Source organism: Micropterus salmoides, unplaced genomic scaffold, assembly GCF_014851395.1.
Source record: "Micropterus salmoides isolate LMB-PRFRI ecotype aquatic unplaced genomic scaffold, ASM1485139v1 Ms_hic_scaffold_19, whole genome shotgun sequence".
NCBI lineage: Eukaryota > Metazoa > Chordata > Actinopteri > Centrarchiformes > Centrarchidae > Micropterus > Micropterus salmoides.
The window spans coordinates 4,657,081-4,681,517 of NW_024041039.1; the positions used below are offsets into that span (position 1 = coordinate 4,657,081).

A 24,437-nucleotide genomic window follows, 5' to 3' on the forward strand; every position below is an offset into this window, starting at 1 on the left:
CGAAACTTGTCTGAACCCAAACTTTTATTTTTTATTTTACTTTAATTGGATGTTTTATTTTGTCAAAGTGCGCTGCACATAAAAAAACAACACTGCACCTCCTCTTCCTCCTCCGTCCTCTACCTCAGTCTTTCCACCTACCATCCTCTTCTTTTGCCCCATGTTCCTCTTTCTCGCCCTGTTTTCATCCTCCTCCTCTTTCTCCATTTACCTCTAATAATCTTCGTCCTCCTCTCTTTCATCATCTATCCTCGTCTTTCTTCCCTCAGTGCTTTTCTCCTTCCTCCTTCCACTTTCCTTCTCTTCACTCACCTCTTCTTCCTCATCTCTTTGCTTGTCTTTTTATACCACCTCCTCCTCTTCCTTCTTCTCCATCATTCTCCTCTCTTCAAACTCTTCTCTGCCTCCTTTTGCCTCTCTCCTCCTTCCTTCTTTCTGCACCTGGCCTTCCTCTGCATCATCATCATCATCATCATGCCCCCCTTCTCCTCCTCCTCTTTTCTGTACCTCCTTCCTTTCTTCTTTGTCTTTTCATCTCTGCATCTACCATCCTCTTTCTCCTCCATATCATTTTCGTCTATTCATCATGTTCCTGTTCTTCTTTTTCATTCTGCTCTTCTGCCTCCTCATTCTCGTCTCCTTCTCCTCCCCTCCTACTTTCTTTCTTCCCTGACCAATTTCTTCTTCCTTTTCTTCCCTCCTCCTCCTCTTCCTCCACTTTTTTGTCATCTTTTCACCGACTGGTTCGTTCCTTCCTTCCTTCTTTCACCTCCTCTTTCTTCTCTTCCTCCCTTTCCATGTCCTTTTCATCCTTCTCCACCCACTCTTGTTCCCCCTCGTCCCTTTCCTCTCCCTACCTGTGCCTCCCCCCCCCCCCCCCCTCCTCCTCCTCCTTCTCCTTCTCCTTCGGTAAACTGAAAAATTATCACTTGGGCTTTTCTTCCTGACACAATTTGTCAAATCCTGCCTGATAGGAAACACATTCTATTCATAAGGCGAGTCTCGCCTCCTCCCTTTCCCTCCCCCTACCTCCCGTTTCCTCCCTCCTGACGGTAGCAATTCAATTATAGCCGTGGAGGCGATAGTGAGCCGGAGAAGCAGGAATATGACAGGACAGTTACAGAGTGTTTACACAATTAAACTTTCCCTGACAATACTCTCTATCTGTGATGAATGCTTCGCACAACCACAGCTCTGTGTGTGTTAGTGTGTGTGTACAGTATATTTAGGTTATGTCTGCTCATATGTGTATGTCTGTGCAAGCGAAGCAACATTTCAGCACATTTTTCACGATCGCCTCTCACCCGCCAACTCTCTGATGTCACTCGGATCCTGCTGTTGCATTATGGGTCAGAAGAGGAGGTGGGAGGAAGTGATGGAAAAGGAGGGAAATGGAAAAGCAGGAGTAGAAAGTATCATAAAAATGGGAGACAGATGACTTGGTGCGTCGTGGAATCAGTGTGTCATTGCTGTAGAGTTAAAGGACTAGTTCAACACGTAAAAACACTTATTTACTTTCTCTGTGTTCAGTACGGAGGGAAATTCAAGTATCCAGTAGCATACGAAATATACATACATTAAACATATATTAAACCTATTTTAAAATAAAATAAAAATGACTGTGGCTACTGTGTTATAAGTTAAGAGTGCAAAACAGTAAACAGTGCAAATGGAAGTAAAGAGCACAGATGGCGGTAGAAATTGTTCTTTTGTCTATTGTCCTCCCTGCCATGACTAGGAGCTGTTGTACAGTCTGTTGACTAGGGGGACGAAAGAGTTTTTAAGTCTGTTGGGAGAGCAGTCTGCTACTGAACACACTCCTCTGCCCAAAGAAGGTGTTGTGCAGAGGGTGGTGGGCGTTTTCCAGTATGGACAGCAGTTTGTCCAAGGTCCTTCTTTCTGCCACTGTCACCAGAGAGTCCAGCTCTCCTCACCGGTCTGTCCAGTCGACCGGCGTCTCTCTTCTTGCTGCTTCCTCCCCAGCAAACAGCATAAAAGAGGCCGCTGGCCACCACAGACTGGTAACACGTCTGCAGCAGTTTAGTGCAGATGTTGAAGGACCCCAGCCTTCTCAGGAAGTACAGACGGCTCTGCTCTTTCTTGTGGAGAGTGTCCATATTTTCTGTCCGGTCCAGCTTGTCATCCAGCTGCAGCCCCAGATATTTGTAAGTCCTGACCACCTCCACATCGACCCACTCGATGGACACAAGCTGGAGATGTGGTTTCTTCCTTCTGAAGTCCACCGCCATCTCCTTGGTCTTGGAGGGGTTCAGCTGCAGATGGTTGGTCCTGCACCAGGTCACGAAGTCCTCTATCAGGCTTCATGTTCTTCTTTTTAATAATTATTGTACCTTCAAGGAGAAACGACATCTGCAGGAGAAGTGTGCTTCCCTTCGATTGTAGAGGTGTCTTGGCCTATCACGTGTCCACCTCAGTTGAGTTAACTTTATTGCCATTACAAAAGGTTGTCGGGAACTTTGCTGAGCTTATAGAGCAAAAGGATGGACGACATGAACACAGCATGCTAATTAAACAGTTTTATAAACAGACACATTCAGAATACAGGAAATACCTTAAATTAGTTTATCCCACTAACGTTCAATAAGTGGCAAGAAATCAGCTCTAACCACCCTGACAGGCTGAGAAATGTGGCGGCGAGTGGAAACTGCTGACTAAAAAACGTGACGCATAGATTATTTGTTAAAACTTGTTCGTGTTTTGATGGTTTCATTATGAGCTTCTCTCTCCTGTTTATTTTCAGCCACTTAAAGTTGCTAAATGACTCATTCATGTGCTACACGTGTCTTCTCTTTTCTGCTGTAATATATCCCGCTTGTTAAGCCAATTATAATTGTGTCTTCCTCACTCACTCGTGGCGGCTGGCGGAGGTTGAGGTGACCTTGCTGTAGCTCGCTTTGTCTCGGCCCGCGTGCCGCCGTCACGTTAGCTAGTTATCAGTCGGACACAACGGGCTCCCTGAACCAGGCAGCGCTATTAGACTGTCTGACAATGATACACCGTCCCGCCGAGACTTCCCTGCAATCACACACACACACACACACGGAAGGAAACCCATGGCACTCTGGGTATTGTCCAAAGATCACAGGCGTAGGTGAGTTGTTCTTTTTAATTAATCATTTGTCCTTCAAACGAGGGAAAGTTTCCATGCCGTAGATAATTAGGTCCCAGAGTCGGGCGGCGGCGGAGCCGGCAGCCACCTGCTGCCTTTGTAGCGCTAATCTTGTCTTGTAGGAGCGTCGTCCCCGAAGACGCCGCGGCAACGCACTCCGAACGAGCAGAATGAGAAAACACCTCTGAATACCAACATGATCCTCCACCTCTTCTTTTCTTTTCAATCCCTCGGCTGCTCCTCCTCCTCCTCCTTCTCTTCTTCTTCTTCTGTTTGTCATTTTTTTTATTTCTTATTCCCTCAACAACTCCTCCTTTCACTTCTCCTGCTGCAGAAATTGTTCCCCGTCCTCCTTCTCATCTTCTTTTTGTTCTTCCTCTGGCTCCCACTGCTCTTCCATACCCTCCATCTACTTTGCTTCTTGTGGTGTTCTTCTTCTTCTCCTACTCATCTTCTTCCGTTTGTTTTATTGAGACTTTCTTACACTCACTTCCTTCTTATGTTGCTCATCTTTTCCTCCTCTTCTCTTCTACTGTCTTTCTCTTCTTCTTCTTCTTTCCTGTTCGTTTTCTTCTTCGTCTGATTCTCCTCCTCCTCTTTCTATTCTCTTCTTTTTATGTGAATCTTTATTCATCCTTTTACTGACCTCACTCCTTCTTCTGCTTCATCTTCTTCTATTTGTTTTCCTCTTCATCTTCTATTTGATACCTTTCCCCAACTCTCCACTTCCTCTGCTCCTCCTCCTCACACTCTTTTTCTTCTCTTTCCTCCTCCTCCTCTTCCTTCTGTCCTCCTTTCCCTTTATTCATGCATAACTTGTTTAATTGTACACGCACACACAGTGGAAAGGAAGTGTGTATAAAAATGAAAGGGGGGAGGCTGGGTGTGTATGACAATGGAAGCGATATCTCGAATGTGTGTGTTTCTGTGGGGAAACTAATCCCATTAATTCAAAGTGAATAACAAAGAGCGAGCGCGCGAGAGAGAGAGAGAGAGAGAGAGAGGGTCCTGCTCCCATGTCGTTCGTCCGCCCTCCCTCTCTTCTGTTTCCTCTCCCTCCATCATCATTATTCCTCCGTCAGATGGCCGGCTGATTTCCTGGAGGACCGAGAGACGAGCGGATCGACTGACGGAGGGTTGGAGGGATGGTGGAGGAGGGAAATAGAGGGAGGAGAGAGGATTGTAGCTTCAGCTCCTCCTGGGAAACCTAGGTTCCTCTTTCCTTCCCTCTTCACCTCTCGCTCCCTCTTTCATTCATTCGTTTTCCTCTCCTCCCTCGGTATCTCTTTCTCCTTCCCCTTATTCCCTCCTTCATTTTTGTCTTCCCCCCTCAACCTTTTCCATTCTTCTCTCATCTCATATCCCTCTCTTTCTCCTCCTTTTTGAATTTTCTCTACTTCCCTCTCCCTCTCTTTCCCATATTTTGCTTCTCCTCCATCTGTGTTGTAGTTCAAGCTCATTTGTTACTGTTTAATTCCCTCTTTTGTCCCGTTCCTATTCCTCCCTCTTTCCTTCCCTCCTCTCTCGTTCCCTGTTGCCGTTTGTCTTTCCTTTCTTCCTTCCCTCCATCTTTCTGTCTCTCCTCCATTTGTCCTATACTCTTTACTTTATATACTTATTTGTTTCTCCTTTTCGCTCTTTTTTCCTCTTTTTTTCCTCTTTTGCTTTCTTTCTCTCTCCCTCTTTCATATTATACTTTCTTCACCTTCACTTTTCCTCTCACCTCTTTCCCCCTTATTCTTTTTCATCTTCTCATTCTTCTCTTGCTCCCTTTTTCTGCCTCACCCTTCCCTTTTTTCTCCTCCCCTCTTTTTCCCCCACTTCTCCTTTCTTCCTTCATCCTTTTTTTGTCATCTTTTTCCAACTCTTTTTCCATCTCTCCTCTCTTTACTTGTTCAGATTTTTGTTGTTTTCATTCCCTACATTTTTCTCTCTCATCTTTTCTTTCTCTTCTCATCACTATTTGTCACTTTTTCCACCTCTCTCCCTTTTCCTCCCTCTTTCTTTCTCCTTTACTTCCTCGTCAGTTCCTCCCCCCCTCTCTTTTTCTTTCTTTCTCTCTTTTTCCATCTCCTTTTTTCTCTTTTCTCTCTTCACATTCATCGCTCCTTTTCCCTTTGTCTTTATCTGTCCCTCATCTCATTTATGTTTGTTTTTTTCCTTCCTTTTTCTCTCCTCCCCTTTATTCTCTCCTCTTCCTCCCTATTTTCTTCCCTTCCTTTCGCCTCCCCCTGTTTTTCCCTCTCTCCCTCGTCCCTTGCCTCTCTCTCTCTCTCTCTCTCTCTCTCTCTCCCTCTCTCTCAAGGACATTTATATTATAAAGGATGAATTTGCATATTAATTCATTTCTTTCAATTTTTTCAGATTAGACGTTGTCAACACGTATCAGTGCTGATCAAACTGTCACGTCCACCAGAGACCCGTGCGTTTGCGTGTGCATGTGCGTGTGTGTGTGAGCTACATGCACGGGAGGAAAAAAAGAGTTATAAAGAATTGCAGACAACACAAAAACACCAGTTCTCTGGTGACCACATATATCAGTTCAAATACCTACAATCACCATGTGTTTGCAATTAACAGACAAGGACCTTACAATAGAAACGCAGAAATTACATTATATTCTGTAGATTTTGCTAAATATGCTTTGGGGAAATGTGAAAAGTGATCACTGGATTATGTTCAGTGGTAATATATTTGACCGAAGGAAGCAGACAAACCTGAGCGCAACTCAACATTTACTGACGGTAGAGATTACGACTCTTTTCTTTTGGGAGCAAAAGGAGGAAGTCACGTGACATTATTTTAAAGTGGATGAATGGATCCACAACACATTAGACTTTAACTCGGGAGGCCGCTCTTCCTGTTTCCTGGCAACGAAGCTCCCCTGAACTTAATAATTTTTACCAAAACCACGATCTTTCCCTAAACCTAACCAAACCTTAAGCATTTGCGTGGTCACATTCATTAATTCATTTGTGCAGGACTTTGACACCTCAGACTGGAGTTTGCATCCTGGGTCTCACATATTCTTCGTTTTAAGCAAAAAAAAAGTTAGAGAAAGATATTGGTGTTTTGCCGTTGCAAATTAGTAATTAATAAACGTAATTTATAGGAGGTAGGGATGTATTATTAGCGGTGTAAAACCTTGTAGAGAGGACGACAGCGTGGACAGATCAAAGTGCATTACTTTGACTTAGGAGGCCGCTGTTTGCATCTTGTTTCATAACCGTTTATTTTAACTGTGAACACATCCTCTTGTAACACAAATAACACACCCATTTTACATTCAAACGCACAGACTCCCCACCCTGCTGATGTATAGTTTTCATTCACTGATTATTTCTATTCGCTTCCTTTTTGTAGTTTTGTGTGAGGTGACCCAAACGAGGTTGGGTTGTGTGAGTATAGGTGTGTTTTTACATGTGTATGACGAGACATTTCCCAGCTGTCTCTCCTCCCATCACTCGCTCTCAGGGATGGTGAAGTTATGAATATGCAGTTGATTTCTGCTGCTGATGGCAGCTGACAAATGGAGCTTCTCACCTTCAGGAAGCACTGCCGGCTTCATGAGTGGACGCTGTAGGACGGTGAAAAATGTACTTCCTGTGTGGGATTTTGTGTTTTGAAGGATGAGGCAATCGGGTTTAAAAGCAGTAATCTGATTCTGATTCTGACAGTCAGGACTTAAGAAGCATCGAAACAAGTTGGATATTTCTGCTTAACACACATTTAATTTGTCTCTGAACATCCTGTCTGTCTTGTTTTTCTCTCGTCTTGGCTCCTGACATGTTTTGACATTTCACTGTTTGATTGCCACGAGCTGCTTTGAGATGATTGACAGTTTGGCAGCAGCTGACTGGTCCTGCTGAAATGTGTTTGCTTGTTTTACACAGATTAAAATCATTTCACTCGTGTTGTTTCAGCACATGTCGGTATTCCACTTTACGTTTTGACTTTAAATAGGCCTTCCTGTGGAATTTATGTGTTTATACGATGTCAAAACGTGTTATTAATCTCCTTCTCATCCTGGGAAGATACTCAATCAAATATATCGTTTTACTTCAATGTGTTTTCCTGGGCTTATGAATGTTTTTTCACTTTCTATAAAAGTTAAAAACCCTAATCTCCAAATGTTTGTGTGTTTTTTGCTTCTCAGTGGAGTCCAGCAGTCCCAGTCTTCTGGCTCCTGATAACAGTCTGGAACGATCCTTCTTCATCCGGATGAAGTCCACGCTCACAAAGAGAGGAGTGCACATCAAGTCCTCAGGATATAAAGTGAGATTATTGTCGCTTTCACGCCTGTAGTCCAGCTCATGTGGTCCGGACCATTGTTGCCTCTTATTTCCTGTCATGTTCACACTAAACATGAATTTACACAGTTGGGGAATAATGATGATGCTAATTCACATACATGTTTCCACGTTTCTTTCCTAAATATATGCTACATGACTTATACAGGTCACTTGAAAGATTGCTTTCTTGACACTTCATGGCCAGGGGATGGATTTAATAATAATAATTTAATTTAATTTAATAATTTAACTTTGAAATCGTACTAAAAATCACATATCTACTCTCCCTGAGGTGTACGTTTTGCTTTCACACCACAAGACTCTTATGACTTTTATTAGTCCACAGCGGAGCTGTGATTGACAGCTTTCACACCAGACCCAACAAACCCAATTTGCAAACACACCAGATTTAATTTGAAACAAACCAAACTGTTAATTAAAAAAAAATAATAGTCGAGTCCCAAATAGCTGCCTGCCCCGCTTACTGGCCTGGTGTGGGAACACATTTTGACAAATAAACGCAGCTCTCGATTAGACGCCTGGTCTGGTTTTATAGAAGTTATTTGGATTTATTAAACCTCTTAAACCCTGCGGGGTCGCCTGCTTTAGCTGCTTGCTATCGTTGATACAAATATTAATGTTTAAACTTATGATCTATACGTCAGTATGGACCTGCTGCACATTGTTAGATTGGTTAGATTCTCCACAATTCAATCCTTCAGTTCATTTAATGGAAACAATGATCCCCAAAGTCTAATTCTTATAGATTTACCGGTGTAACCTGCATGGAACAAGAGATGAAAAGGAAAGTGCTCCCGTTTTGTACGTTCCTTGATTATTTATAGTTGACTTTCACAGGTGTTATGTGGAATTCTGCATGCCTGCCGAGAATTGCATGAAAATGCATAAAAATTCTGCTTTTAAACGCTATACAATTCTTTGTGGGGTTCATCAATAGTGAGAAATGATCAGTAACGTTATATCTTGTTTGAACGTTAAGAATCGTTAATATTTTATTACACTTAGTAAAAGTACCGTTCCTGGGATTTCAGCAAAAACACGAGGCGTTAACCGCCTTTAAACAATGTGAACAGCAAGTCCGAAAAGGACCTTAAGAAGTGAATGCATAATTCGGCAAAACAGATGTTGTAGGCTACCTGCCGAGATTCGCATCCACCTCTTTTCTCAGCATAAAAGAGCGTTACCTCCCGCAGGCATGCAAAATTCACCTGCTCTGCAAAATGTCACTAGACCTCGTGATGAGCAAGTCCTGATCATTGTTCCAAGCTCACAGTAAGTTCACGCAGCCTACCGTTGGTAGATTGTGTCTGATTTGACGGTGCTGTTTTTATTCCCCGCCCCTGCAGTCGCCTGCAGCTCACTTTAGACTATAAAGTCGGCGAAAGTCAGCCACAGTTATCTCGAGCGCAACTGTTGACTACGTTATACAGCGCGCTAACTTCGACAGCTGTTTTCCAAAGTTAACATATCACAGTTTAACAGCAGCATTGCCAGACGACTGCAAATCATGTCCTTATGATCCAACTTTTTATATGTGAAAAATGCTTTTTCTAAATTGAGCTGAAGCTAAAACTAGACAGACATTTGTTTTTAAAATGAAAACAAGCTGAAATAAGGAAAGATCATCTAAAAGGGAAACCGGTAGGTAAGAATACTAACCTGAACCGTTAAATTAATCTAAATTAGTTGAGTACAAAGTCAAACTGATCTTTAAAGATGGAATAAGAAGCCAGCTGACACAGACAGACAGTGGCGTTATGTCTCTGTTGTGTTTGTTTCTTCACTGCGGGGATGTAAATATGTAGCTGCAGGTTGACCACACACACACACACACACACACTGCTAAACCTCCCTTCACATTCTGGGCAGACAGGATTAGGTGATCTGACCAACATATCTGTGTGTGTGTCTCCCTGGAGACAGAAGAATATTTTATCAGCCACTGGCTTATGGTCTTATTATCTGTCATCGAATGAAGAGATCCATATGGAAATCTGTAATCCTACCGTGGACAAATACATACGTGTGTGTGAGTGTGAGTGAGCAACCCATAATGCCTTTAGTTTAAGCATTCATTGTTGCTGTTTTTTTGTTAAAATTCATTTTAGTTGTAAAAAAAAACAATTGGTAAAAGTGAAAAGACTGAAAAAGATAGAAACTAATACAAGCGCAGAACAGCACATAAAATCAAACATTAAAAGCAGTTTTCTTCTGTAAATAGAGCCCGACACATTTTTAAGTCCGATACCGATTTTGATATTTGAGGATTTTAAAATCTGCAGATATATATCTTATTTTAAGAAAAGGATATATGAAGATTATCCCTAACTTTTGTTACGTTGAGACCTCACCAAGATACCATGACATAATGCAGTTGAAAAATAAACTTGTATTGTTAGTAATAGTACTTTGAACAAAAGTACAACAAAATGTATTAAAGTTTTGATAAATAAGAGTCAAATGTATGAAACTACACAAAACCTTTTTAAAATATCTGATTTATTATAAATTATAGAGTACTACTGCTAAATAGTGTGTATGTATTGTGGGGGCCAGCAAAACATAAAAAAATACCAATATAGTACTACTACTAAAAATAATATTAATAGCATATATCATCTCTCATGTCATTGCTATCATAATAATGATAAACAGGGCTCTCCTACATAGGCAAATAATTATATATATATATATATATATATATATATATTCGTCATGCAGTAGTTATTGCCTTACATATAATCTGCCACAATGACCACTTTCTACATCTAGTTTATCACCTGCACTCTGTTAATTCTATCCAAAGCTACAGAAACTATTTCCTAACACACTTCTGGCTCTATGATGCATTGACGCAGAGGAAACGCTGCCCGTAAATTAATCTAATACTACATGACTGTGTGTTAGATACTTGTTCAGCTCACATTTATTCACAAGTCCCCTCTGGTTTAATCATTTCTGACACGCAGTTGACACAAGTTAAAGCAAGTGGAAATATAGTTATTGCAACATGATATCATGGGTTGGCATATACAGCACGCCACTTTTAAGGACATTTCGGCGTGCCATGTCAACACATTTTAAGTCATTTCATGCTGCAACACAAAGGAGGTTAACCGGTCAGCATGCATATATAATTGATGAAGGCAGTGATGGTTAAGGTTAGCGTAAGGTGCTTCGGGGGGAGGTCAATACTAACATCATTAGCTAGCTAGCTACTTAAACTTTAACGTAGCTAACGTTATGTAGCTAACGCTATGTAGCTAACTTAAGCAAGTTACACAACCTACGTAACTTAAAAAAAAAAACTAAAATCAATGTTATGTGTTTAATTTTTCTTTTCATACGGGAACCAACGCCGGTCTCTGGGTCAGGGACCAACTTACTATCCACCTGGCCACACGGACTTTCATAGCTATTTTTATCCCACACACGCTGTTTTTACCTGTGACAGTAGGCGTAAAATGACACGCAAAAAGCCAAAAATGCGTTTCAATGAGACCAGGCTGGTTATTATTATTCTTAAACAGAGAAATTGTTTTGAGCAGTGGTGAGTATGAGATGACAGTTGTTGAAATAACAGAATTAGTGCTGTAGAGTTGAAACTGAATTTATCATGACAAGAGGTAAACATTGAGAAAATGTTAACACAACAGACAAGAGAGACTCTCTACAAAAATATACTTATAAAACAGGGTAAATTAGAAATAAAGGCCTGGTTCTGGCAGCTCATTTCATTTAGTTTTACTTTCAACACAGTTTTGTAGCAGAGTTTGATCTTTTCTTTAGGAATGCTTGTTTTTTTTTTAAACTGAAGTTGCATATTAGGGCTGACCCCCAATAGTTGAAGATTCGATGCTTCGATGGGCTGGGCCTGATTCGACTGTCAATCTCACAGTCTAAGCTTTGCAGCGAAACGAGGATCGTGCCATTTTGGCGAGATGGGGGTGCTCAACGTCTGATTTTGCATAGAACTACCAGTTTTCTCCCAATAAGTTAATATACAGCCTGTTACAATACACATTTCAACGTTTAATGCTGTAAATAAACATGTAAAAAGAATTTAAAAAGTGCATAAATAAATCCAAAATAGTAACCCTAACCCTGGATCGTCAGTGCACATATGTAGGCGTAGCGTTTGTGTGTGTGTGTAGCGGCAGAAGAGGAACACTTGCTGAAGAGACGGAGCTCCAGCTTCACTGGTGTTGTGCAGAGTTGTCCGCAACATCGCGGGACTTTCGGATAATTTATCACCGTTGATGAACCACACAAAGAAAATTTTACAGTTTTTAAATACCCGGAACCGCGACGTGCATGCAGTTGTCGGCAGCAAGGCGTGCACGCAAAACTCAAACAAGACCAGTGAATGACAGGCGAGAGAGAGAGAGATAGAAAAGGGTCTTCAAAAAGCCTGAGTTTAGCTGGAAATTAACAGTGTAAGTTGAATGAATTGAGACTGCAGCTCTGCAGCTTCTCAAGATTAAATCAGAGCTACCTTGTGTTTATTCATATAGTGCCAATTCATATCAGGACGTTATCTCATTGCAAATTTCATATAGAGCAGGCCCAACAATTCCCACCAAGAGCAAACAACAGTACAGTATTTTGAAAGAATGATTAGTTTCAGTGATAAAACAAAAAAAATGATTTAATACATTTAATCATTAAGAGCTTTTATTTTGTTATTTGAGCAAAATAAAAGCATCCTCAATCAATACAGATTGCTGTTTTATTCTCATACAGCCAAGGGGGGGGGGGGGGGGGGGGGGGGGGTCGTATACCATGTTCCACCTGGCAGACTCGGATCACATGCAAATCACAGTGAAGACAGAGACGCACATAAATATTCATCCACACGCATGCATATATTACTACACACATTTGCGCTCAGAGACACACACATCAGTGCAACACTAACACACACACACACAACGCAGCGTTACAGTTAGTAGTTTTAAAGCTGTTGTGTTGCAGCAGAGACCTGACGGTGGAGGAAGCAGCTTCCTCCTCCTCCATTACTCACTGTAGAGGTGCCCTTGAGCCAGGCACCTAAATGTGCTTGTTAACACCTTTAGTATGCATACACTAACTGTATTTCTATTTTTTATTTTGTCACTCCTCTGTTGTTATGCAGTGATTGTGATATATGTTAGAACCCCCCTCAAAAACAAGATCTCTAGGGGCTTATCCTAATAAATAAATTTGAATATTTAATCCAGAAGGTGGTAAAGCCAAATGGAAACTTGGTGATGCAGTGCAGTCTTGCCTCATAGAAACTATGTTTATATACTTCTCATTTGCACCAGAGAACGTGAGAGAAACCTGAATGCTCCTGAATCCATTTCTTATCAACATAATGAGGAAACATTAATGAATGTATCTGTAAAGTAGCAAAATGTTCACTGACAATGTATTTTATTACAAAATCCTTTTGTTGCAACTAAAGCATGATGAATGTTGTGTATGACTCTCTTTAGGCTCTTGGTTCAGGTTTGGAGAAGAAGGTGAAAATGTCAACAGTGAATTGAATTGACAGAACATACTTTTTTAACACTTACGTCGTCTTTCCCTAAAACCAAAATGCTGTTGTTGTGCACCCAGGATGCTGTATTAAACTCCAGAACCACCTCCCTACTGCTGCGGCATATAGAAAAGGTGTTGAACATGATCCAGACAGCAGTTACGTTTTCCCTCAAAGCGTATTTTAGCAAAACAAATGTGACCCTAATTCCCAAGAGACAGGGTTGTCTGCTAGCTTACCAGTTAGCCAACAACAATTTAGCAAGCTAGCTACGTGGGTTGTTAACAGGTCAGTTTAAAACGGTTAAGTCAAGAGAATTTACACCATCAGTTCCTGTCCCATAACTGATCGATGCTGCATCTCTGGAGATGTGTGTCTCTGCAGAGCACGGTTGTATAGAATTGGATGGTGCAACATAGCTGGGGTGATTACCTCCTCTGTTTTGGATTCTTTGGTTCTTCGTTCCCTGAAAGGTCAGAATTGTCAAGATGGTTGTCCAAAATGTTGTTTTTATAAATGCTAGGCTGCATGACCATCTCCGAGAGACAGTTCAGAGGATGGATTTAAATGAGTTTCATCTTTCTGCATCCTTTAGTTGAGCTTATCACAAAGACATTAAGCAGACTGAGGGGAAACTGCTAGCCTATAGCTCAATCAAAGGTGAAAAGTGTCCTGGTCCCAGGGGGGTCGCAAGAATGCTGCTATAGACACAAAAATAGAAAAGAAAAATAACTAGACGGACTACAGATGTGAATGGATCACTTTGGGTGGTAAATATTTAATCCAGTAGGTGGCGGTAATGCCAACCGCTATAAAATCAGACAGAAGGCGCTTTGCAGGTTCAATTTAATTTCGGTTGAATTTAGAAAAGAGCAAAGTGCTGCATTTTTTTTAATGTTGCTAGGCCGAATCAGCTGTCCTGTCAGTCTAATCAAAGATTATAGCGCCAGCGATCTGTAATCTTTGGTTTGCCGCTAAGTAGTAACTGTTATATTAGCAGAAACTTGATCACAGCTCACAGGTCTGAGTCTTTTGTTGCTAAAAACATCGGCTTTAAAAAAAAATAGACAAACGCAGGTCACCTGCTCTGGCATTGTTTTGAAGGTGAGAGGTGTACAAACAGGAGACCAGGAAAGGGACATCTGTCTGGACACATGAGAGCCTCAGAAAGAGGAGACACTGCTGGTCCAGGAGCTTCGTCTCAATGATGGTCGGTTCAAGTCTTATTTTAGGATGAGTCGGGGACCGACTGTTGCGGTCTCCGGACAATCCAAGCAACTGAAAACTTCCATCGGTGCCCCCGTCTCTCCATTCATTAGATTGGACAATGGGAAAGAAACACGAATGACGTCAATGAATTTTTTTTCAACTCCGTCCACTCAGGGCGCTCATTGAAAAACGCAAGGCGCAGCAGGCGGCCAAAATGCGAGACACTCACTGCCAATAGAATACAATTTAAAAAAGGCATTCTGTGTGATCCGCGGATATTTTCAACTTCAGAAAGGGGTCGGACTGCCAGAAAGGTTAAGAACCCGTGGCCTACACATAGAAAAATGCAGAAGCATCTGGTACAGTTTGACTTTTGTCTGTCTTCCTCTGGCTTCTTTGAGACTTTTTTTCTTGTTTGAACCTCATATTTGCCACATCACAAAAAAAGAGTTTAAAAGACAAGCAAGCATTTCCCCGGTGAGCAGCAGCTGATTAACATTTCTCGCAGATCCGTCGCGTCCAATAAACTTTTGAAGCTTCACACGAGTTTAAAGCTCTGGATAATTACACCCTTCACTCTCCCTCTGGCTGTCATCTCTTCTGTTTCCACTTCTCCTCTGTCTTTCTTTCTCATTCACTTCATCCCTGAGTCAGTTCAACAAAAAAGAGGTAAAATCCCCAAACGTTCTCCTCAATTCACCTTGACTTTATCTGCGTTGACCTCCAAATTCAGTCTGTGATTTTTGTGACGTCTTTCAGAACATATTTCGAACTGGATTCTTATCATCCCTTACGTTTAAATATATAGTATAGTTAGAGAAGGAAATTAGACCATAATATGAAGGTTATGATCCATTTCAGAGAATTTACAAGCCATGCATAATCATAAATTAGACAACTGATTCATAGGAACATACAGAAAACACAAAATAACTACAAGGAAAGATGCACAAAATGTTAAAACTAGCAAACTGCAGATGCTTCTCTATAAAAGCTCCGTAAGTTTGCAGCAGAAGAAATATGACTAAGTGCACAAATGTCTGCGGACAGTGTAAATATAAATGTTAAGCCTGTCTTAATACACATGCCGTCGGTCGATGTGCTCATATCTCTGAATATGTTGAAGCTATATTATGATGAAACAAGCTCATATTCAAAATGGTTAATTTCTCTCCCCCAAAACAAAAAAAAACTAAAACTGTTGACATGATAACAGTTGCAAAACAAAGACTATAACAGTGGAAAGTCTGGCCCATATCCTCCACCACTGCTGCTGATTGTTGTCGCTCCCAAAGCATCCTGGGTAAAATGGGCCTGCAAAAATACATCTGGACATTTGGACCATTGTTGGCTAACTAGAGACTTAAAATTGGGGCAGTTCTTAAGAACAGACAAGAGCACAGACTGGGAAACTGTATTGCTTTTATATGATGAACATGTCTATTTATCCTCATATCTCTGTAATTGGTGATATTAATCTACCCTGTCCTCTAAACCCCCTCTTTCTCAGGTGATCCACGTCACGGGGCGTCTGCGCATCAGGATGGCTTTGACACACAGTCGCTCGGCACCCAATCAGATCATGGGGATGGTGGTGGTGGCTCACGCACTCCCGCCGCCCACAATCAACGAGGTGCGCATCGACTGTCAAATGTTCGTCACGCGAGTCAACATGGACCTCAAGATCATCTACTGCGAGAACAGGTAGAGCGCCGACGAAAAATGGCCTGTTTGATGCCAAATTCTGATGCAATGTTTTCATAAAAATTCGGGCACGGAGCGAAATCTCCCCAAGCAGATTGATCGATTTGTTTGAGGTTTGAAGTGTCAAACATAAAACTCAATTTCACCGACTGTTTCTGCGTTCTTGTTTCATAGCGTCAGTTCAGGGGAAAAGAAGTTGTTTCTCTTGTCGGAGCTTCTTATTCATGAGGAAGTCTGACCCAATCCTCCCTGGTTTAGCAGTGAAATATGTTGCTGATGGATCTGGCCCCTTCCCTCTGTCCAGATAAAGCAGATAGGCATCAGGATCTCGCTCAGGAGTTAACCGGGGAGATTCATATCAGGCAGAAGAAAGAAAAAAAAAACCTTCATGTTTTATTATAAAAAGAGAGGAGGAAAAAATGATAGTAGACAGATTGCTCTTTTTGTGGGTGGAAAAAGGGACACAATGTGAGGCAGCTGATGATATTCAATGCGGAGCGACAGAAAGCGAACAGACAAGCGTCGCTCCCATTACAGCCCCATTTTGAGGATGAGTTTCTAAGAGAATGAGAAAATGGGAGGATAGTTTTTTTTTTTCAGAACTGAGTGTGCTGTTATCTGGCTGCCAGACTTCCCCCACCCGTGCTCTATCAGGATGAGACCTTGGAAATTGTTCTGTCTATCCTGTGGCAAATTTGTTCAAATTAAAGCTTTTAAAGCTGATGTGTGTTACCTGTACAATAGACAGAGACAGGCTTCACTCTCTGTTGTTGGCTTATTAGCTTTTTTTTTTTTTTTTTTTCTCCATCCCTGAATCGTTTTAACCGTTGAGTACCAGATAATTGTCCCTTGGTGACGAGTTATATTCAAAGTTGCGCAACATTTCCACTTCCATGCAGTTCAGTGTCGTGCAAATATGGACACAGGCGCTCATCCAGCACAGAGAAACAGTACAGAGCAGTGAAGCCTATAGATATTCACAAAATCATCAGCAGAGGTTAAGGATTCTCAAAAAAGCCATGGTGGAAAACCAGTTTTGCAAGCACCTTATAGAAATATCATGCACAAGTAAATACAGCTTTGACTCTGGCTTTAATAGGAGGCTACAGGCATACTAGTGTGATTAGACTAAAAAGAGTTCTCAGAAAAAGGAGCATATAATCGCTCTGATCTAGAGGACGAAGTTAATTTTATTTGTACAGCTATCTGGAAATCCTCATGTGATCGGCTAAAAGTGTGGATTAGGACGCGGTGGGATTGGACTGGACAGTCTAGTATTGTAAGGAAATGCAAACAGGATAGAGAAGCAGAGTGCCATCCTCTTTTAAGATCTCTGAGTTTTAAGGTCCCTCTCGGGGTTTCTTTGCTTAAACTGTCTACATGTGATCAGTGGCAGAATCACTTTTGAGTGTGTGTGTACACATACAAGGAATATGACTACGGTTTTATGTTTCTCTAATGTTCTTAAGTCCCAAGAAAGATTTACACAAGGGTAGAAATAGAACTAGAGGTAAAAAACAAGGACTAGAAAGCTGAGAAGATGGGTAAAACTAAACATAGAGCTATTATGTAAATACATTGGTAAAGTGAGTGGATACCACAGAGGTACTCAACCTTTTTTGGGCCAGCGTCCCCCCTATCCGTTATCCAGGTCCTTTACCTCCCCCCTCCAAAGAGATGTTTGTTATTAGCCCTGAATATTGTTGATTGTTATCGTTGTTTGTTGTTGTTGTTATTAAAAATATGGAAAAAAGCACATAAGTCAATGACAAACAACAATTTTATGACTTTTCCAGGGAACAAAAAAGCCATGTCAATAGTAATTATATTAAATTAAAAAATAAATGTTCCCCTCAGAAACTTTTTGTAACACAGAGACCCTTGTCTTGAATGGTGCACATAATAAACAGAAGATTTTGAGCATTAAAGACTTAATTTCCTGCGTTCCGGTGAAAATTTCTGCACCAATTTATTGGTGGAAATGTTTTTATTTATATAAAGGGAAACACAAAATTCAGGCGGAAGGTGACAAAATATAAAAATATATCTGAATATAATGCCGTAAGGCTCTCAGCCTGTTCTTTATTGCTTAATAACGTGTTTCTCCTGTAGATCAACTTACTTAATGTCATCCCTGCTGAGTCAACACGTATGATTTAGTCTTCCCTCCTCTTTGTATCTGTTGTTTGGGGAAGTAACCTCTTTTAATGCGACTGCGGTATCTTTTCACCTCAATGATAAATTAATTCAGTTTTTAACTCCTGGACTTTAATAGGCTAGCTCCTCTATTTTAACACGTTTTTCATGTATTTAAACGGGATGACTGTGGGAGTTTTTATGTCAATCTAATCATGATGCACACATTTTCTGTTATATTATCTTTGTTTTGTGTCCTTGTGTTTTAGAGCTTTTACGGTATTGATATTGCGTTTCAGGATCAATGACTACATGGACCTGACTCCGGTGGACATTGTCGGGAAGAGGTGCTACCAGTTCATTCATGCTGAAGACGTGGAGGGAATCAGACAGTGTCACCTGGACTGTGAGTACAGTCACCGCCTGACTACATACTCTACATTGATTCGACAATCAAGTCAACTTATTGATCAATCTCGACCTCGGAAACAGCAGTTGATGAAACAATTTCAAATCAAGCCCCAATTACGTGCTTGTTCTGGAGCACTCAGTCTTTCAGTCGGTTTGGAAATACAGATGTTTATACGTTCCCATGGCAGCTGAATCTGCTGATGAGGACTGTGTGCTGTGGTCAAAAGCTCCAGAACAAGCAAGTAAATGGGTCTTAATGTTTTGGTGACCCACTCTACCACCTGAGCCGCAGCCGTCTAAACGTCTATCTATAATATCTATAATCCCTTATAAAACAAGTGGACGTAGTCACCCGTTGGTTTGTGAACTCGCGTCTTGAAGCCTTGAGTTTTGCATTTAGGCCGGCGCCATCTTGGCTTTTGTGGAACTGGACATGGCCAGATTTGGACGAGACGGTGATATAAACCGGGATGCTCATGGAAAAACAGGCTTAAAACAAAATGTACTTACCGGAAAAATAAACAGCCGACTCTTAATAAGCTTTTTCAGTGGCGAGCTGTTTACATCTCTAACATTTTACAGTAAAACTCCTGTGGATCCCCTGGTAGGATAATAATACTGCAGTAGGATTTCTAGATTAAACTTTAAAACTTAAAGGCCACTTAGAGAATCTTTGCTTTCCTGTATCTTTGAAAAGTTTCCTCACAGCAGCAACTCTACAATCTTATTACCCTTGTCAGGAGGCATAATACACTCTGCCTCTCCGACACACACACACACACAGAGGCAGAGGTTTGGTGTCCCTGTTTAGTGGCTGTCTAGATGATTTGCGGCGCGCTGTTTGTTGCTGCAGTCAGAGCTTTACTGTGGTGGTAAAAGCTGAGGAGGCGTTCAGAGCTGCACAGCGTTTCACGGCGGTCGGAGGCAGTGAAGGCGTTTGGGCGGAACGCCAAATAATAACAACCTGACAGCAAGGACAACACGCCTGATGGGAGTCAAACCACAGACCGCTGCAGTCGGATTCTATCAAGTACTGTCTACCACAGCTGATTACAGACAGAGCAAAGTGATCGGTTTGTGAGTGGTCTTCTCTTGCTTTAAGGTGTTGTTGGTTCATCCCGTAAATGAGCTGCATTTACACACGATATTACATAAATTCTTTATTTACACAAATATGACCTCTGCAGTGTTTTTGCAGCCACTGCAAAAGGCCTCCAGGTGTTTCTCTGGAGGCCTGTTAAAAAGTCTGCAAAACACTTTAGGTTTGATTTTTAAGTCCATCAATATCATATTGGTGTTGTTTTGATTTATGTACTTACACTCACAGTCAAATTGTCATCACCAAAAGGAAGATATTGGATGTTTACCTGTGAACTACTTGTGGGCAGACTACTGTACAGGTTTGAACCATTTTGGGGGAGGTGTTGTTACCCATCAGCCCCATCTGTGACCTCAAACAAGGGCGTCACCTTGTGTAGAAAAGTGGTGGGGACTTCTGATTTCCTGCATTCTAGGGGACATTTTCTGCACGAATTTATAGTGTAAATGTCTTTACTTATATGAAGGGAAACACAAAATTCAAGTGACAATTAAAAATACAACAGAATATAGTGCAGTAATCAGTAAGTAAGCTTTGGTTAAGTTGGACAACGCACATGTTTCTTCTATATTTGAATTGCATTGCACGTGTTCTTATTGTGCGAATAAAGGTAAGCAAGTAAATTTCTTGTTTAAAGCTATTTTTCAGAACATTTTTAACAAATGCTTTCAAAAAGTTATTTGTTGCCATCACATCTGGACTCATGGGAGACAGCTATTGCTAGCTGGTACCCCTGCTTTTTATAATGCAGGATGAGCACAGTGTGCAGGAGCTGCTGCTGATGTTGATAGAAGAATTTTGCAACGGGTAGATTCATTTGGGCACATTAGTTGATAGCTAACACTATGTGGACTCGTTGGAGAACACATCTAGAATCGCAGCTGGTAGGATCCACAGTATGACTTCTGCAGTCAGCCCTCACCGTGGAAGTTTACAGCAAGTCTCCTGGCAAAACAAACTCTTAGTTCTCTCTTATATTCTTTTGAAAACTGGAAAAATTTGCACAATAGCTGCAGTACTATAACTTTTATCTCCTTACACAAAAACTGAGTAGAATTATTATTTCAGTACATCTTCATGCTCATGTATATACTGCTGGTAAACACTCATGTTTGCACAAAGCACATGTTAAATATCCAAAAACTAGTTTTTAACGACCACTATACCTACCTGCAGATCTTCCAGAGTTACCATAACCCAAAAAACAGAACTAAAACATGTCACACTCCTCACCAGAAATAAAAAAAGCACCAAGATCCCTGAAACTTTTTCAATTACCTTCTCCAAAAGTTCCTGAGCTCTGAACATCCTGAGTGGCAATCAGGAAGTGACTCTACGGCGGCCAGGCAGGGTCAGACTGAACTAGGAGGGAGGGAGGTTAGGATGTGTAACAGGGGGGGGGGGGGGGGGGGGGGGGAAGTGAAATATGGAGGGAGATTATTCCTCTCTGTCTGCTGTGAGGATGGGAGGTCAGGAGGCGAGCCGGCAGCCAGCGGTTTAAATGACTTGGTTTTAGTCGAGCGTAGTCTAATACAGCACCTCCAGTCACCTCAGCTGCTCGTTTTATTCTCCCTCTTTCAAAATTAATTTCTTCTCTGAAAGGGGGGCTTTCAGAAATGGATGGCTACGGGGCGCTGGAGGTGCTCCGTGTCTTTTTTCTCTTCATCCTCCCCGTCAAACCGGAGCGCAGTCAGATTGTTCTGAAATCAGCCTTTCTTCGTTTTATTTCGTTGTCTTTTTGAACTCTGCTGATTGTGTGGAAGCTGATTTCAGAACAGCCGTCTAATGATTCTCAACTAGCTTCTGCCTAATTGGATGGTGACAAATCTGGTTTGTGTTTCGTCAGTGATGTGTTTTATGTCTGGTGTGGTTTGGACATCAAGTGTAGACAGGAAAAATGTTCTGTTTGTCTAAAGCGCTGTGTTTGCAATGATTTTGTGCACATTGGAGACTTTTGTCATTTAAAAAAAGTATTTTTACTTCAAAACTAGGAGCTCCGAGTCGCAGGTTTGGTTTGTATGGAATAAGTATGTTGTGGATTTTAGATTCGTTTATTGTTTGGCCACCATAGTTGTCATTTACAGTGGGGACACTGATGTCCCCACCACTTTCACAGTTAAATAACGTTCTGAAATATAGCTTGCAGTTAAATAAACAAATGAAAATGCTTTTAGAAAGGTTTATTTGCACATTAAGAAGTCATGCAATGCAATTAAAATATAGAAGTGTGCATTGTCAAAAAAAAGTAACTTAAGCTGAAAAAAAAAAAATGCTACTAATAAAATGACCCAAAAACGTGCAGCTCCAGTCAGTAACTTCAACAACTTCTTGACGCAGTTTCTTTTTGGCCAAGTTTTCAGGGAGTTTTCTCTCCCTGTGAACATGACAAAAGAGGAGGGAAGACTAAATCAGGCCTGCATGTGTGTTGCCTCAGCAGGGATGATATTACAAGAGTTGATCTACAGCAGAAACACAGAATGCCTGAGAGCTGCACCGACTTATATTCTGTTATATTTATATATTTTGAAATGTAATGTGCTACCTGAATTTTGTGTTTCCTTTTTACATAAATAAAAAATTTCCTCCCCGCTCATATGTCGGATCATTGAGGATATCTTAAACACTGTTTAAGGATCTTTTTGTCTCATTCTTGTGAACCTAATAACGCGTATCATGATGTCTCCTTAGTATCTGTTCACACTCCTAATCTGAGCCCCTGTGTCCTCACCCTTGTTGGCCACCAAACCCTTTCCGGTTCTTTTCTTTGCATTAAGTTCCAGATACTTACCTACTGTTCAAGGTAGAAATATTTGGGTCACCTGGAGTACGTGTTGTGCATTGTGATTTATTGTTAAACCTGCCATAGTGCTTGTGTCAGTGAAGCTGTGAAGAAGCAGTTACCGTCTAGAGGTTTGTTTTTGACAGTAAGACTGTTTCGTTGTTGTGAACAGCGACAACCGAGGTCTCGACAATCTCTAGATAGTTCTTGCTTCATCAAGTCGGGGTCATTCCCTCGTGAAGTGAAACGACTTTTGCAACACAGTCATCGGGTTGTTCTTTGTAATTTGCAGATGTGCAACTGCGTGATCCAATGGTGGAAAGGAGATGTTAACTGCTGTAAGTCTTGTGTTTGACCAATCAGACACTTTCTGTACTGTTAACCAACGTGCTTAATGGTCCATGAGAAAGTCCGACCTTGAGAACAAAATTTTCAGGCCAGAAACCCAAAACCATGTTTCCAAAATGTTTCCTGAAAAAGGCCATGATATTTTCTTTGCACTCTGTCTGATTGCACACTGAATTTATGCTTGAGTACGTAACATCTGTCACAAAATAACCCCGTTTTTCCCCCCAAAGGCAATGAAAGTGAATGCAGTTCTTCATGTTGTTGTCCAACAGCTGCAGATTTTCCAGTGAGAAAAAGACTTTCTGCAGTTTTCTTTTTCTGTTGTTGCAGAACAGCAGCCACTCGCAGACTCTGAATTTTATTATTTTTTGTGGGATTTATTTCCACGTCCGCTCTCGGTTCCCCCGCTGCTGCAGGAGTCGGATAGTTAGGAAATCGATCAAGGTGTATTTTAGAGGGATAGCCTGTTCTCTCAACAGGGATCTAAATTTTAAAAGGGTTCTTTTTAAGTGGAGGACGAGGCGTGATCCCTCTCTGTGAAAAGGCGTCACTCTCTAAGTCTCTATCATTACCTGCTGACAGCCGGTCTTAGCTCGGGTCAGATCTCAAAGTCAATCTGTCCTCGTTTCCACTCCCAGAACAGAAAGAAAAAGAGAGATAGAGGGTGAACATGTCTTTTCACAAAGAAAGGGAGGGAATGGGAAAGAGTGATTTGTAGGCAGAGAAAGAGGGAAGGGCAGGAAAATACCTTGCACAAGGGATGAAGAGAGAGATTTGTCTTCTCAAAGAAAGGGAAAGAAATGAGAGCGAGTGATTTGCAGATAGAGAAAAGAAAGAACAGAGGACAAATGCTCATTTTCGCAAGGAGATACAGGTAAAAAGAAAGATGTTTCATGTCTTTTTTCTCAGACACGAAAGAAAGAATGAGAAAAGGGAGAAGAGTCTTTTCACGATGAAAGAGGGATCAGGAAATGCAGCATAAGGCGAAGAAAAGAGTGAAATAAGTTACAGCTCTTTTTGAAATGAAGAGGGATTCTTGCTAAAAAAAAAAAAAAAAAGACATTATGTGGGAGGATGGTTTTACAGACAGATAGAGAAAAAAGAGGAGGGTTTTCTTTACAGAAAGAATATTTGTCTTCTTTAGAAAATTGAGTAGAAATTTGAGTTGATCTGAGAACGACGAGATGGAGCAAAGAGTGATGGGGACACTCTTCTTTGCTCCAAGAAGGGGCGATGTCCTGGAGCAGAAAGAGATTTTCAGAGAAGACAGGACAGGACTAGAGGCCAGTCCAGCTAATGTTTGGCTGTGGAGGCTGCAAATGTCCACCTTACTGTCAAGATTAGTTATACCTGCTTTAGAAAAAATGCATTCGCTGAGGGTCAGGGTCAGTAAGAGATATTCAAGATGCTGGACAGCCAGGAGTGTGGTCATGTGACTTTCCCGGGCATCTAAGCAGGCCTGTATCCTGTGAATTGTTTGTGTCTTCCATGCAGAGCGGTGGACAGTAAAGGTGTAGATGGTGGTGTACTGTGTCAGAGTTTAATGCAGGAACCTGACCCCGGACCCGAGTCGCGCCGGTGTGTTCATCTGGACATTTCTTCATTTCTACTAACTACAGTGGTGGAAGAAGTACTTTTATTCAATTAAACGTAGCAATACCACTGGTTATAAATACGTGAATAATCCCACACTCAAAATTCTACTTAGTACAAAAGTATAATAAATACTGTGTTGCGTCATTGGATTATAATTATTTATTAGGGATGCACCGAATGTTCAGCCACCG

General features: G+C 41.3%; 1 protein-coding gene across 2 annotated transcripts in view; it reads left to right on the plus strand.

The window, feature by feature from the left end:
• The window catches only part of LOC119910711 (neuronal PAS domain-containing protein 3), a 659,826-nt gene that overhangs the window by 613,549 nt on the left and 21,840 nt on the right, over positions 1–24,437 (plus strand). For both annotated transcript variants that reach the window (XM_038729499.1, XM_038729501.1), the window contains 3 exons: positions 7,287–7,405; positions 15,684–15,877; positions 18,313–18,419. In XM_038729499.1, the coding sequence (XP_038585427.1) occupies positions 7,287–7,405; positions 15,684–15,877; positions 18,313–18,419 (420 nt within the window). The remainder of the gene's footprint in view (positions 1–7,286; positions 7,406–15,683; positions 15,878–18,312; positions 18,420–24,437) is intronic.